The sequence below is a fragment of the Dipodomys ordii genome, unplaced genomic scaffold, assembly GCF_000151885.1.
Source record: "Dipodomys ordii isolate 6190 unplaced genomic scaffold, Dord_2.0 Scaffold12, whole genome shotgun sequence".
Lineage (NCBI taxonomy): Eukaryota > Metazoa > Chordata > Mammalia > Rodentia > Heteromyidae > Dipodomys > Dipodomys ordii.
In genome coordinates, this window is record NW_012267228.1 from 28,910,203 (window position 1) to 28,924,523 (window position 14,321).

Genomic DNA, 14,321 nt, shown 5'->3' on the forward strand with positions numbered 1-14,321 from the left:
CCAGGTCTATGTGGGAGGAGCTTCTCCAGGTCTATGTGGGAGGAGCTTCTCCAGGTCTATGTGGGAGGAGCTTCTCCAGGTCTATGTGGGAGGAGTTTCTCCATGTCTATGTGGAAGGAGTTTCTCTATACCGGTGGCCACTTGGGAGTTGAGAAAGGATGGTGCAAGCAGTCCATTCAATCCTGCTTTCTTCAGCGCATCTTTGTGTGATACTGTACTGAAAGTATGCCTGTAGTCTCTCACCCTCTGGCTTGATTTTCTTAGCTCTTGTGCCAGTAGTTTGGTGCAAGGATAGTGCTCCACTCTGTATGTTTGTCCATGAAGGGGTACGACAGGAAGATGTCACACAGCTGCCATCTTGCTTTGCCTCTTCCACTGGTACGTCAAGACTGTAAGGGTCTTCTTTTCAGGTAGGACTAAGAAACCCAGTTATTTTACACATGACACTTACACATCCACTGGCCTTCATACCTCCTTTCAGTTCTGTATTTACATTCATGCTCTCTCTATCAGGAACCTGAATCTGAATATAACACCTTGGAGAAATAGAGACATGTGCTCATGTAGTAAGAAATGACTGTACTGGCCACCTCTCCTCCGGCCACAGGTTTTTCCTCTATGTGACAAGTCTGATAAGGATATGTTAGTAAATGTGTCTCGTCTACAAAAGAAGTCTGTTGATATGGCATAATTGAGTCGTCTGTGCTTTTCTATAATGATGTGTTGAGTATCTTAAAGATTGCTTGATTAATTAGAGGTGCATGGTGGGTAACCTGGATCCTCACAGGAGAAAGGATCAATTCATTATTCTACCTACTTTATTATGTTCAGGGTTAGAGACACAACTGGGATGTTTGGACCATTCCATTTAAGAAGGAAATAAAGAGTTGCAGGTTCTTAGGGGATTTTTTTTCTTGACAAATATATTTTCTTGAGAATTCACTCATGATGATGAGTTCAGGTAGCCCCTATCTATAATAATAATCTTCTTATGGCAAGTTAAGGGCTTAAGATGTACATTTATTGTCTCGCCATTTCTGAGGATTCGTAGTTTAGATTTTACTTTGCTGAGTTCTCTACCAGGTTATAAGAAAGGTATCAGTTAGGGTTGAGGTCTTACTCAAGGATCTTCTGAAGACAAGAAGGAAATACTTCCTCATTCTTGTGGTTGCTCCTAGCAATCAGTTGTTTATTGTGGCTGGTTCATGGCCTCATGTTTTGGCTGGCTATTGATTATAGACAAGCTTACACTCCTAGCCATGTGGTCCCTTTGTAGGGAAGCTCATAAATTAGTAGCTTGCTTTTTCATAGCTATCAAAGGACAATTACAATCCTCTTCTTCCTCTCCTTTCTCTCCCTCCTCCTCCTCCTCCTCTCTCCTCTCTCTCTTCTTTTTCTCTTACTAGGGTTTGAACTCAGAGCCTCACACTTGTTAGGTAGTGCTCTACCATTTGAACCACGTCTCCAACCTGGATACTGTGATCTTTTTTTGCTTGAACTCTGGGCCTGGACACTGTCCTTGAGCTTCTTTTACTCAAGGCTAACACTCTACCTCTTGAGTTACAAGTGTCACTTCCAGCTTTTTCTGTGTATACGATACTGAAATCGAACCCAGGGCTTCATGCCTGTGAGGCAAGCAACTCCACCACTAAGCCACATTCCCAGCCCAGGGGCACTGCAATCTTAGGCATCATAACCATACTTGTATAGTTCTATAAGTCACCTGGCCCTTGTGATATTCTATGGATAAAAGCAACTTATAGGTTCTGCTTTTTCAGGTGAGAAGACTGTCAAAAAATGTGAGTTCCACAATGTAGAAATCATAGGAGCTGTTCTAGAGTATATCTACCACAGTTAGGATGAATAAATTTTTCATAGAATTTTCTTTTGGTATGAGAAAATATTCTCAAGCAGCCTTAACAGACCCCTGATAATGAAAAGTACTTTGTCTACTATGGGAAAGGAAACACTACGCTATGGGAATGTATGCCATTCAGAAGAACAGCTATGGAAACATTGGACGTGGAGGGTATCCTAAGAAGCAAAAACACTAGATGAGGACAACATCTATAATCACCAAAGTATGAACACATATTGTAAAGCCAACAGAATAAGAAAGAAAACTGTAAGGTTCTAAGGCCTGTGGATGGGAGAGGAAGAAAGCAAAGCCACTAGACCCAGAAGATGTGCTTAAAATGCATGCATCGTGTCATTTTTTTTCCTCTGTAATCTTCAGGGTGACTTGTTTCTTCTTCAGGGGTTAGAATAATTCTACATTTTCTGTCAGCTGTTATAGATGCAAAATAAGATAGAGTGAGTTTGGAGGATGAAGACATTTGGTGTGTTTACAGTGTGAAAGGATGAATGCTGAAATGACCCTTTAAAACTGTGGCCTGAGAACTCAGGAGCAGGCCTTGCAGTGTGAACTTGGCATCCCAGGGGGGTGGCAGAGATTCTGGGACACACAATGCTAGGACTCTGGCGTTGCCTGGGAGGTCCTGAGGGCCTGACTGGTTCAAGAAGAGATTATGTACAGGTTGGAAAATGGGGACTGATTTGCACATTTTAATAAACATGTTAATAGTGACATTTTATATGGCTTCAAAAAGTGGTAGGACAACATTGATCTCCTTGAAATGAAGATGCATCTTACCAGTAGTTGAACATTGGCTCTAGTTGAAGAGTTTTGTCTCTCTTACAAAAGAAATAAGAATTGCCTTATGTTTTATTTATTTATTTTTTTAATAACTAAACCATAAACTCCTCTATGTCCTCAAAGAAAATTCTGGTGATTTCTGGGAACCACTTGAAGGAAAAGAGAGCATTTTCTTTGGAGTTCAGAAGAAAATTTATGATGTGCCATTGGACATGATCATGTAGAGACAGGACAATCATGAGTTCTGTGCCAGTTCAAGAGAAGAACAGGATTTCTGATTTCCAGGTTAAAATTCTAAAAGCTACCGCTTAACTGGAGAGGCGGGGAGAGGAGGCGGTACACTTCACAGTGCCACTCTGCTGCATGCTCTCACTCTAGGTTTACTGACTGCAGGTGAATCCTGGAGTGGACAGTAAGAGTATTCATTACTTCTCAACACCGTGATCTTATTGAGACCAGCACATTGAGTCCGATGGGATTGGGCTATGATGAAAAACTGTAATTGAAGTATAATGCATTATCCTTGGCTTGTCTTCTACAATCCTCTAATAATACCACTTCCTATCATAAAGAGAAGATGTTTCAAATTACAATGCTCTTATTTTTAAAGCTCCACGGTGATAGTGAAGAAATTATTATATAAGGCATTTGCTTCCATTTAATAAGGAACTTATGGGAGCACAGGACAAATTATTTAGATTCCCTGCTATTCAGTGACTTCACCCCAATTAATCCTTAATATCTGGTTTATGTACCTGTATTTTGGTAGACTTATACAGAACTCATTAGCCACATACACACACACACACACACACACACACACACACACACACACACACAGAGTGTGAATATATGATATATATAATGTATACATTATATCATACATTATATATTATCTATGTGTGACATGAAAGTTAAAGATTGTGCTGGTAAATGTGTTTTAGTCATTTACAAAATCATATTAATGCTACGTTACACCATGTGTTAAGAGACTTTCCAGTACTGCAGTTTTAATTTTAAATTCATACTGCACTCTAGTGGGCTATGAGATCTATGCAAAATTCTTTCACTGTTGGTGCTCTATTGCTTGATGAATACTTAAAATTATAGCAGTGAAATATATAAAAACTGTTGTGATTTACTACAGTTGTCATAAGGATAAAATACTATAAGTTATAGATCATGTGCAACTAGCATTTTATACTATGATAGTAAAACCTGATTCTACTTTTCAATTGGTCTTTGAAATCAAGGAAATTAACTGCTGGAATAGTTTGTTTTGTTTCTAGTGATGTTATTTGGAACACACAAAAATACAAATCTGAAAATAACTATGTATATGAAGATATACTTGATACTATATAAATGATCATATATAAGCAAATGCTGATCTGGGAACATGGTTCAAGTGGTAAAGTACCTGCCTAGCAAATTTCCTAGAGTACCTACCAAGAGTTTATGTCCTGTTACTCTCAGGATGCACTATATTCATAAACTCCTTTATTGAATGGCAACTTCTTTATGAAACTACTTGAAGATAATAAAAATATAATTTAAAAATTCTGAATAAAAGTGTAGTATTTGTAGGGTAAAATTCAAATGATATAATTCCTTACAAAATGAACCCACCTTCTAACAGATGAATACCAAGAACCTGGAACTTGAGAGGTGTGTGTCTGAGGAGAAGGGAGGGAATAGATGGATGAATAGAGGCATGGGGGCAGAATGCAGTCATCAGATTCAGCACATAGCCTATGACACTAGGAAAATGGAAGGGAAGGCTAGGTTAGAAGGAATGGAAGAGAATAATGACCAATATACATTGTAAGTACAATATACTTTATACTTACATTGTACTTTGTACTTACATTGTACTTACCACGTGATTTGTAAGTACTTGATGTGTTGATTTGTACAACTACTTAAAAAGATGAATAAAAATATAATGTAAAAAGTGATTTCTCCATTTTCCCCTCACTGGCAAGAGACCAAGGACAAGTCTATGAAGTATTTGCTTGCTGTGTTTCGTTTCTGTTCTTAATTTGATGAAGGAAATGGAGTGAAACCTCTTACAGGCACTTTTCATACCCATGTCCCTTGCTTGGCTGGACCTGCCATTTTGAACCATCTACTAGTTTTTCTTGTGCTGCTGTTTTCTAAGTTATTCCAAGTGGAATCTGGTGATGTTTCCTTTGGAAATTTTTTTTTGTGGGGGGGAGTCGGTCGTGGGGCTTGAACTCTGGACTTGGGCGCTGTCCCTGCACTCTTCAGCTCAAGGTTAGTGCTCTACCACTTGAGCCACAGCACCATTTCCAGTCTGCTGGTGGTTAATTGGAGATTATAGGCATGAACCACCAATGTCGAGCTTGGAAATTTTGTTACAAAGAAACAGTATCCAATTTCTTATAGAAGTAACCTATGATCTCGCCTTTCCACTCTTCATGCTTAATCTTATTTTCCAACATGATTTTCTTCATTCTTAAGGTGATATTTAAATGCTTTAAATGCTTTCTTCAAAACCAGTGTTACAGTTGCCATTCTATGATTGTACATTCAAAAATAATATACTTAGAAATCTATTACATATTACAGAAATTAGACAGTGCTTTTCATATCTTTAATAGATTTAATTTTGTCAGGTGTCTTGCAGGAGTTCAGTAGAGTGATTTTAAAAAATCCAGTGGCACCACGTGCTGGTGGCTCATGCCTGTAATCCTAGTTACCCAGGAGGCTGAGATCTGAGGATTGCAGTTCAAACCAGCCTGGGCAGGAAAGTCCGTGAGACTCTTATCTCCAATAAACCACCAGAAAACCGGAAGTGGTACTGTGGCTCAAGCGGTAGAGCACTAGCCTTGAGCTGAAGAGTGCAGGGACAGCACCAAGGCCCAGAGTTCAGGACCCATGACAGACAAAAAAAAAATCTACTGGCAATTCATTTTAATATATGTTAAAATTTGGCATATATTAATCAATTGAGAGTCCATATCCTTTCTGCCATTGTCAGTAAATTTTCATAAGAACCTGGGTTCTCTGGGAGGGGAGCCACATAATGTGCAGATAATAAATGCACAGAAAAATTATGACTGCCTTCTACTGCAAGGGCTTCTGAAGACTGTAGTATTACTCCTTGAAGATGTGGAGATGGAATGCACAAATTGTACTGATATTCTAAGTGCTGTAGCAGCCTACCTGCATATTAGAAGAATTTAGAAAAGCGCTATTATTTTAAATGATTTGAAAATTAGTGGTAAATATGCATAGCAGTCATTACTCACTTATTACCATCTAAAGGCTAGAGAGGCTGAAATTCTGAGTTGCCATCTTCTGTTTGGTTATGAGTACACCGACCATATATTATGGAAAATAGTGTGACACAGTATTGAACACAGTGAAAACAATGTAAAGTGTTTGCCATCTACATTCATGGTGAAGGAAGGCAATCCACATTGTGATACTCTGAGTACAAATGCAAAAATATATTAAGAAAGGAAGAAATGAGAATTCCTTTTGTTCTCCTTGTTTGTTTTCAGCAATCTTAACTTGCTGCCCAATCTAATAAACATAGATGTACTTATAAATCTCTATCTGTTGGCTCATATCTCCCTTTGCTTCATCAGATTTCACATGTGCACAGGATGGAGAGAGTGAAGCTGAGCTAATGCCTGAAGACCTTGAAGAAAAAACAGAACGAGAAAAGAAACACTCCAACTTTACTTTGTGCAGTGTTTGTAACATTCAGCTGAATTCAGCTGCTCAAGCACAAATCCACTACAATGGTAAATCGCATCAAAAGAGATTAAAACAACTCAGCAATGGGATGCTGAAAAATGACAATGGTAAGCATTCTCAAAAATATCTCGTTGATTTTACATCATCAACGTAAGTTATTTGAGTACTTGCAGATGTAAAGGTTAAAATGGACTTATCTCTGATTTTTCATGGCCAGGAAAAGCATTATAGAAAAGCTTTATCAGCATGGAAGGTTAAAATAGAACATTTCTTTTTGGAAGAAAAGGGGAAAAGTAATGGTGTGTATCTGTATTAGGGTTGTGAGTACCAGAAAGTTTTCTATAATTTGAAAAAGTTGACTTCTCTGATGTTTCAAGTTCTCTGATGTTTCTTCTTAATATAGTCAGATATGGCAATGGGCATACATTCTACTATGTATTTGTGTGTGTGTGTATATATATACATACATGCACACGCACACACACACACACACACACACACACACACACACACACACTGTTGGGCTGTGCCTTTGCCTTGGTTTGTTGCATGTGAAACATTCTGTTGGTCAGGAAGCTTGCAGTTGCTTTGCAGTGCTGTCTAATTTTTCAGATAGGTGTGTTTATTTCTACAAATTGTGATATATATTACTATGAAATGGTTGCTCTAAAACTGCTAAGCAAAAATTCATTGCTTAATCAATTTGCAATACTTTTTAAAAATAGCTGCTACATAGAAGAATAAACCATTTTTTTAGATTGTGGATACGCACACACACCACACACACACACACACACAGAAACAAATGGAAGGTTATCAGGAAATATGAAGAGGTAGGGAGAGAGGTTGATGGATTTGTATTAAGAGAATTTTGGAGAGCTAAGGTATAGCAATTCGAGTTTCAATCTTGTATTGCAGTCATACATTGGTAAGTAAACATATATTGTCTTGGTTTTCTTGACTTGAGATTAAATTTTAATCCATAGCGATGTTTGACATTGTGATGATGTTTTATAGAATTTTGTAATTTGTTTCAAGATGGTCATGGGAAAAAAGTGAATATTTTTATTGGGAATTGTTTCTTCTTTCTTCAGTATGTTGAGTAGAAGGAGTTAGAATATTCTAATGGAAGGATTTCAAATTTCTCTTCCAAATGTATGACATTTACTCTCCACAGATGTCACCTGTCAAAGATATGTAAGCAGTGAGTTTCTAGATGAACAACTTCTAGGTGAAATCACATGATTAGATTCTAGGCTATTATTCTTTAGTTCTGATTGTGGTGGAGCTGGTATGAGCTGTTTTATTCTTCTACATTGACACTGCGAACCCTCTTGAAGAAGTAATATGTTTCACTATTGGAAGGTATTAGAGCAAAGGATATACATGGCTTAGAATTTCTGATTAGAGTTAGTCCTGCCAAAATTGATATTGACCAAAGATTTTCAAGCTGCATTACTAGGAATGACTTTCCAAATGCTGGATGTTTAAAAATAATCATACAGTATGTTAATTATGGGTTACTGTTGGACTAATATCTCTATGCACATATTTTACTCTCTTTTGTTTGTTATAGGGAGCTACAGATATTGTCCTTATTTTTCACAGCAGATATTGAAAGTAATAATGACACTGGTTGAATCGTGTCCAGTTGGACACATAGTTATTAAGTGTTCAAACTGACAGTCTCTTGTCTCAATCATTAAATGTCTGCTGTGCTACAGTCCACCAAAATGAGTATCATACAAAAACTGCCTTTCTTTGTTCAAAAATAGAAATGATTTTAGGATAATATAAAATTAAATTATATTTCTCTAAAACAATACAGTGCACACAAGTATCCAATCCAATTAATTTTTAATAAGAGGTTCATTATTTTGGGTTCTCTACAGAAAGATTGGGTGTTGTTTAATTCTTTTCCTTGAACCATACATTTTCAAAAACAACTGTGGTGAATTTCTATCTTCAGTAAAATTTCACTTCAATTTAGGTCTCAAAGAAAAGAATCTGACAGCAGAGATATGTACTTGAATTCATCCATGATTACACAAAAGGACAAAAATTTTTTTTTAAAAGTAAAGATAGATCTTGAAGTAATTTTAGTATTCATACAGAATTATCTGAATAAAGACATCAATTCTGCATTGCGTGATTATAGAGCATCCTGTAATTATTATTGAATCTTCACTACAAATAACAAGGATGAATAAAGTAGAGCTGCATATCTTAAGTTATGGTCACTGTATTCCTGAGAAAAACAGGATGGTTCACATGTCATCTCACTTTGCAGAGAAAATGATCCTATAAAAATCACAAGAGAAAAACCTAGTGTGATGTGTACAGACTAATGAAGAGACTATTCTTAGAAGTGTGGCTTACTTTCACTTTCTGACCTTGATTTTTGCAAAATAGAACACTGGTTCTGTCTTTTGCCTCCATGAAAACCATTTGTATAAATACTTTAAGATAATAAAAGTTATAATTTTAAAAAATAATTAAAAATAACCAAGAATTTTAAAAAGCTAATTAATTCTAAACTTCTGGGCACCATTCAATATGCAAATAAATATGAATAGGTAATGTAATACACACAATATCATATGCATTATGGTAGATTACTGTTCACATGTCACTACTTTCTATGATACTTATTTTTAAATCACCATAGAATGTTCATAGCAGAGTTGATATTTATGGATGAATGCAGATAGCTTCCTCTCATTTGCCAATTTTTTTTTCTAACTATGTGATTGTCCTATAATGGAAAAAATCTGACAATGATGCTTATAATGAAATATGAAAATATTGTGAAGAGCAGACCACCACTTACTCATGCCTATAATCATTGCCATTCAGGAGGCTGAGATCCAAGGATTATAGTTAGAAGTAAATCTTAGAGGGGAGGGAAATCTGTAAGAAATCCATCTCCAAAATAACCATCAAAAATTTGGGTTGGATGCATGGCTTAAGTGGTAGAGTACCAGCCAAGCCAGCAAACCCAGCAAGTGTCAGGCTCTCGGCAGAAGCCCTAGAACCTCCTGCCCCACAAAAATTACCATCAGGAAATTGATCTAAAAATACAAATTTGAAGATGGAAATTAAAATGATTCTTTGGCTCCAAAGAGTATTTTGAAATAGCTATTACAAAGGGCACAATTTTCAGGATAGAGAGAGCTCACAGTTAGCCTGCTTCTGATGCTGTTGACAGATGGCTGTCACACGATTGTAGGAATCTTATTTGATGCCCAATATCTCTGTCAGATTTGCTGTATTTTATCAAGCTGCATCTTCTATTTTTGTGGGGCTAAACCTGCTCTCAAAAAATTTCAGCTTTAGCTGCTAATTGTGTTCTAGAGTCATTTTGTGCTCACTGTTTTCTAGCCCGCAAATCTTGCCACCTACCTTCTGAGCATTGACTTTTCTTTCATTTAACAGGAAAGCTAAATGAAATCTTAGTTTACAGTTCTGACAGATCTAGTCTCTTGTTGATTTTCCTAGATGATGTTTAAAGTGTCAGTGCATGTTCAATTTATAAGATTTCCTTCTGCAACATGGGTGGTTAATGAAAATGAAATAACCCCATGGGATTTCCTAGTCCTTCCAGCCTTGGTTTTTGTGGTATAATAAATTCATCTTTGTATACACATTTGTCTCACCTTTTTTATCATTGAGGACTGTTGGAGCTTTTGTTGAACAACAGTAGATAAATTAGGACTTGTCTGTTCATCTGTGGATTCACAATGATCTCTTCGGAGTCGATTTTATTGAATAATTGTAATTGCTTGTTTAATGGTGTCTTACTGGTATTAGAACATGACATTGCAGGGTGACAGTAGGAACAGTGCTGTGCCTGAACTGCTCTCACCAGCCATATCTTTTACCTTTTGGAAGGTTCAATCAAATGAAGGCAATAAAAAATGCTGTTATTTAGGTCCCATGGTTTACCTTATTTGCTATAACTAGTATATGTCTGGGACAAGTAGAAAAGGTCAAAAGCTATATACATATGACCAGATAAGATGAAGTTAAGCAAAATGAACCCCAAGATAGGGACACAAGTCTTTTTTTTTCTTGCTGCTATTGTTTCTAATGTATTTATAAGGTACCATGTGATTTTTTTGTTGCTTTGTATGTTCCTTCCCCATGGTATAACCCTTGTTTTCACTGTATTTGATATTGGTATAAGTTTGGTAGGGGAAGGGAAAAAAAAAACAAAATGTTTAAATAGGGATACAGGTTGACCCATTGCAACAATGAGATGTACAAAACACTATGTTGAAAAACAAACTTTACAATTTAGGTGGGGCGGGGTGGGGTGGGTAGGAAGAGTATAGTTGTGGAGGTGGAAGGAAAGGGATGGTAGGGGAAAAACAAACGAGGAGGCAACAATGCTTGATAAGAAATGTACTCATTACCTTGCTCATGTAACCGTAACCCCTCTGTACAGTATGTTCACAATAAAAAAACATTAAATATGCTGTTATTGATTAAATAACCCCAAATGATGCAATTAGACATTGGGGTGAATCCAATCACTTATTAAATCATTGAAGAATAAATATGTAGGATTTATTGATGCTACTTTCACTGTTTGAACTTGAACTATTGAGCTTCAGTTACCACTTTGTGCATAGAGAGCATGATGATTATTTCATGAGAAAACATCCCATTCAATAATAATTGCTTTACATAGACTTACATGAATGCCACTGAAGAGTACCATATTTTGCAATACAGAGATATCGTAACTCAATCTGTTTCTAAGAAATCCCTTTCACAACAGTAGTGGTAGGACTTGCATTCTGAGTTGATCAAACAGATGGAACACAGGATTGAACTCATCCACCAGGCTTCTGTGAGAAAGACCCCACATCGTCTGATGTAGAGTGGAATTGGGTGAGATTAGAGGACATGAGAGAGGACTTAGCATTAAAAAAATAAAGTGTATGTAATCCGTGTCATTTAGCTTCAGAATAGAATATATTTTAGATAGGAAATATTGTCATTTGTGATTTGGTGTGGGAATGTGAGGAAGTTCTGCAAGGACTGAAAGCTTGAGGGAGCGATCAGACAAACTCAGAACAGAGGATTATTTTTTGTGGTCTAAATGTTTAGCACTTCTTTGAGGTTCTAACCATATGCTGCAGCCACACCTTCTAATCCTAAAGTTTCTGTACCCCCAATTGATCTCAGTATAATAATCAATCTTCCACTATTCCTCAGTTTGAAAGCACAAGCATTTCCACTTTTGTTCTCTTTTCTTGTTTTATTCCTTAAAATCATTTTCTATAGCTGAGCTAGTAACAGAGAACTCTTGCCTGCCTGCCTTCCTTCCTTCCTTCCTTCCTTCCTTCCTTCCTTCCTTCCTTCCTTCCTTCCTTTCTTCCTTCCTTTCTTCCTTTCTTCCTTCCTTCCTTCCTTTTCTTCTCTTTCTCTCTCTCTCTCTTTTTCTCTTGTCTTTTTTCTTTTTTCCTTTCTTCTCTCCTACGTTCCTCTCATCTCTGACTCTTTTCTTATATGTGCTGATACTGGGCTTGAGCTCAGCCTCCTGCTCTTGCTTAACTTTTTCAGTTCATGCCTGGTACTCTGACTGGTGCTCTACCACTCAAACTGCATCTCCACTTCTGCCTTTTTACTGATTCATTGGCAATCATGGTTTCTCAGATTTCTCTTCCTAGACTGGCTTCAAACTATGATCATCAGTTCTCGGCCTTCTGAACAGCTAGGATTTTAAGATGTGCGCTAATGTACCCTGCTAGCAGTGACATTATTTTAGGTATAGCATTCCCTTTTAACATTTCTGTCTAGAAAAAACTTATTTTGCACCTGTGGATGAAGCCTGTTAGCAAGCCTCCAGCCTCCAGTCTAATAGTTGCATGGCAACAGGCATGCTTTCCTGATGTATTATCATTTGTGTGTTTTTCAAAAGTGATAAGCACAGTATGAGCATTTGCATATTTTTTAAATACTGCCATTGGTTCCATTTATTAAATACATTTTCAAGTATTTTACTCTTTTATTTTCCTTTTTCTTTATCTTTACTTTTTAGCCCTGAGTGCTATCCTTAATCTTTTTTTTCACTCAAGGCTAAAGCTCTGCCACTTTGAGCCACAGCACCACTTCCAGTTTTCTGGTGGTTAATTGGAGATAAAAGTCTTACAGACTTTCCTGCCCCAGCTGGCTTTGAACAGTGATCCCCAGATATCAGCCTCCTGAGTAGCTAGGATTACAGGCATGAGAAGAGAGATTAGAAAGAACTTTTCAAAAATAGAAGCCCAGACATATTACTTCCTTCCTTGATCCTGGAAATAAGATATGGCAAGAAATTTGAGAATAAAAGCAAGTACATCTCTATTAGGCCTGTACATGTGGAAATAGCAAAAAAGTGATAAATTCTGGACAGTGGAAGAAAGTGCAAGGAAAAATGTAAGAAAATTAGATTAAACCCTGTATTTAAACACAAATAAAAAATTGTAGAAAAGGAGTAAAAAAGACTTTCTTGTTTAGGCTTCCAACCAAATTTCAGAATATTGCATATCTCTATGAAGAAGCCTTAAATATAGTGTTCACTGCTGGAGGAAGATTATGTAGCTGCTGCTTACGTGGGTTTTCGGTTAGAAGCTGGAGCAAAACTCAACTGCCTGGCCTCATAGTGAAAAATGAAGAGCAAATGATTCAGGGCTATGAGCCAGGCAGGTTAAAAAAGTGCAGGTCTTCATAGGCTCAAAGCTAAGACAGAATCTAGGGTGCAAATGTGCTGGTCATAAATGTTTAATTGTTTGGCTTGAAATATGTACTGTACTCTATCTCCTCATCTTCAGAATACTCACTAATGACGTTCCTCTATGAATCTTTCCTTTCTGACTCTTTATAAAGCATTAGAGTCCTTCCTGGGAATAGAAATCGGCAGCAAGATGGTATCTGCATTTAAGTTAACATTCTGCACAAAGAAAAAGGATGCATTAATTATCTATAAGGATGTATTGCTTGTTTGAAGCTACTTGTATCAGGCACAGGGTTAAAATCAAATGTATGAGCAAGACATGTTTACTGCTCAATTAAGATTTACCATTCCTGAGGAAAAAAATTGCACGTAAATCTCATTTCAGAGTTTACTTGAAAGAAAATCAACTTTTACTTCCAAGTTTTATTTCAGTGACTCAAAAGAAGCCTAGAAATACAAAGAATGTGTGAACTAGTTAATGAGCAAGCAGTTTTAAAGGGAGAATAAAAGCAGAATTATTCCAAGGGTGCTATTTCATTTTCTTAATGTACATAAAATGAGCACTTATTATCTTCAATAGGAATTATGACCCGTGTTTTATCAATAGCTGAAGGAGTGAGAAAATTGTCAAAGAAGAAACTTTGCAATTTAATTCTTGCCTTATAAACCAAGAGAAAGGGTCTTCCAGGGAAATAATGAAGCTGTTAAAAATACAAATGCCTTATTGCATTGTATATTTATTGTGCTCTAGTTGTTACTATAATAACTATGTGCATAATTAAAATAATTAGCATATATTATTAATTATATGTATATATTTATTTATACATTATGTATACAAACAGAGGCACAAAAAGGCAATATTGTCTAAGGTTTTATAGCTAAAGAACAGTGGAGTCAGACCCTGAGTCCTGGCTATTTGTATCCACAGTCCATACCTAAACATTTTTTTAATTTAATTTTATTTTATTTGTGAACATACTGTACAGAGGGGTTACAATTGCATGGGCAGGATAATGCATACATTTCTTGCCAAGCATTGCAGCCTCCTCCTTTGTTTACCCTTCCCATCCCTTCCCAGCCTCCCCCCTCCCCCCCATCCCAATCCTTCTCCTTCCCTTTATTTGCTTTATTCTTTTGCGTCATTTTTCTGGTGTTTGCATTTTTATGAAATTGACTTTTATAGAGTAAATTAGTCTGAACTGTAATATG

General features: G+C 36.7%; 1 protein-coding gene across 1 annotated transcript in view; it reads left to right on the forward strand.

Moving 5' to 3' along the window:
• The window catches only part of Znf385d (zinc finger protein 385D), a 680,575-nt gene that overhangs the window by 19,388 nt on the left and 646,866 nt on the right, over positions 1 to 14,321 (forward strand). Inside the window, 2 exon segments of the mRNA XM_013010375.1 lie at positions 325 to 391; positions 6,274 to 6,473. Coding sequence (XP_012865829.1) covers positions 325 to 391; positions 6,274 to 6,473 — 267 coding nt within the window.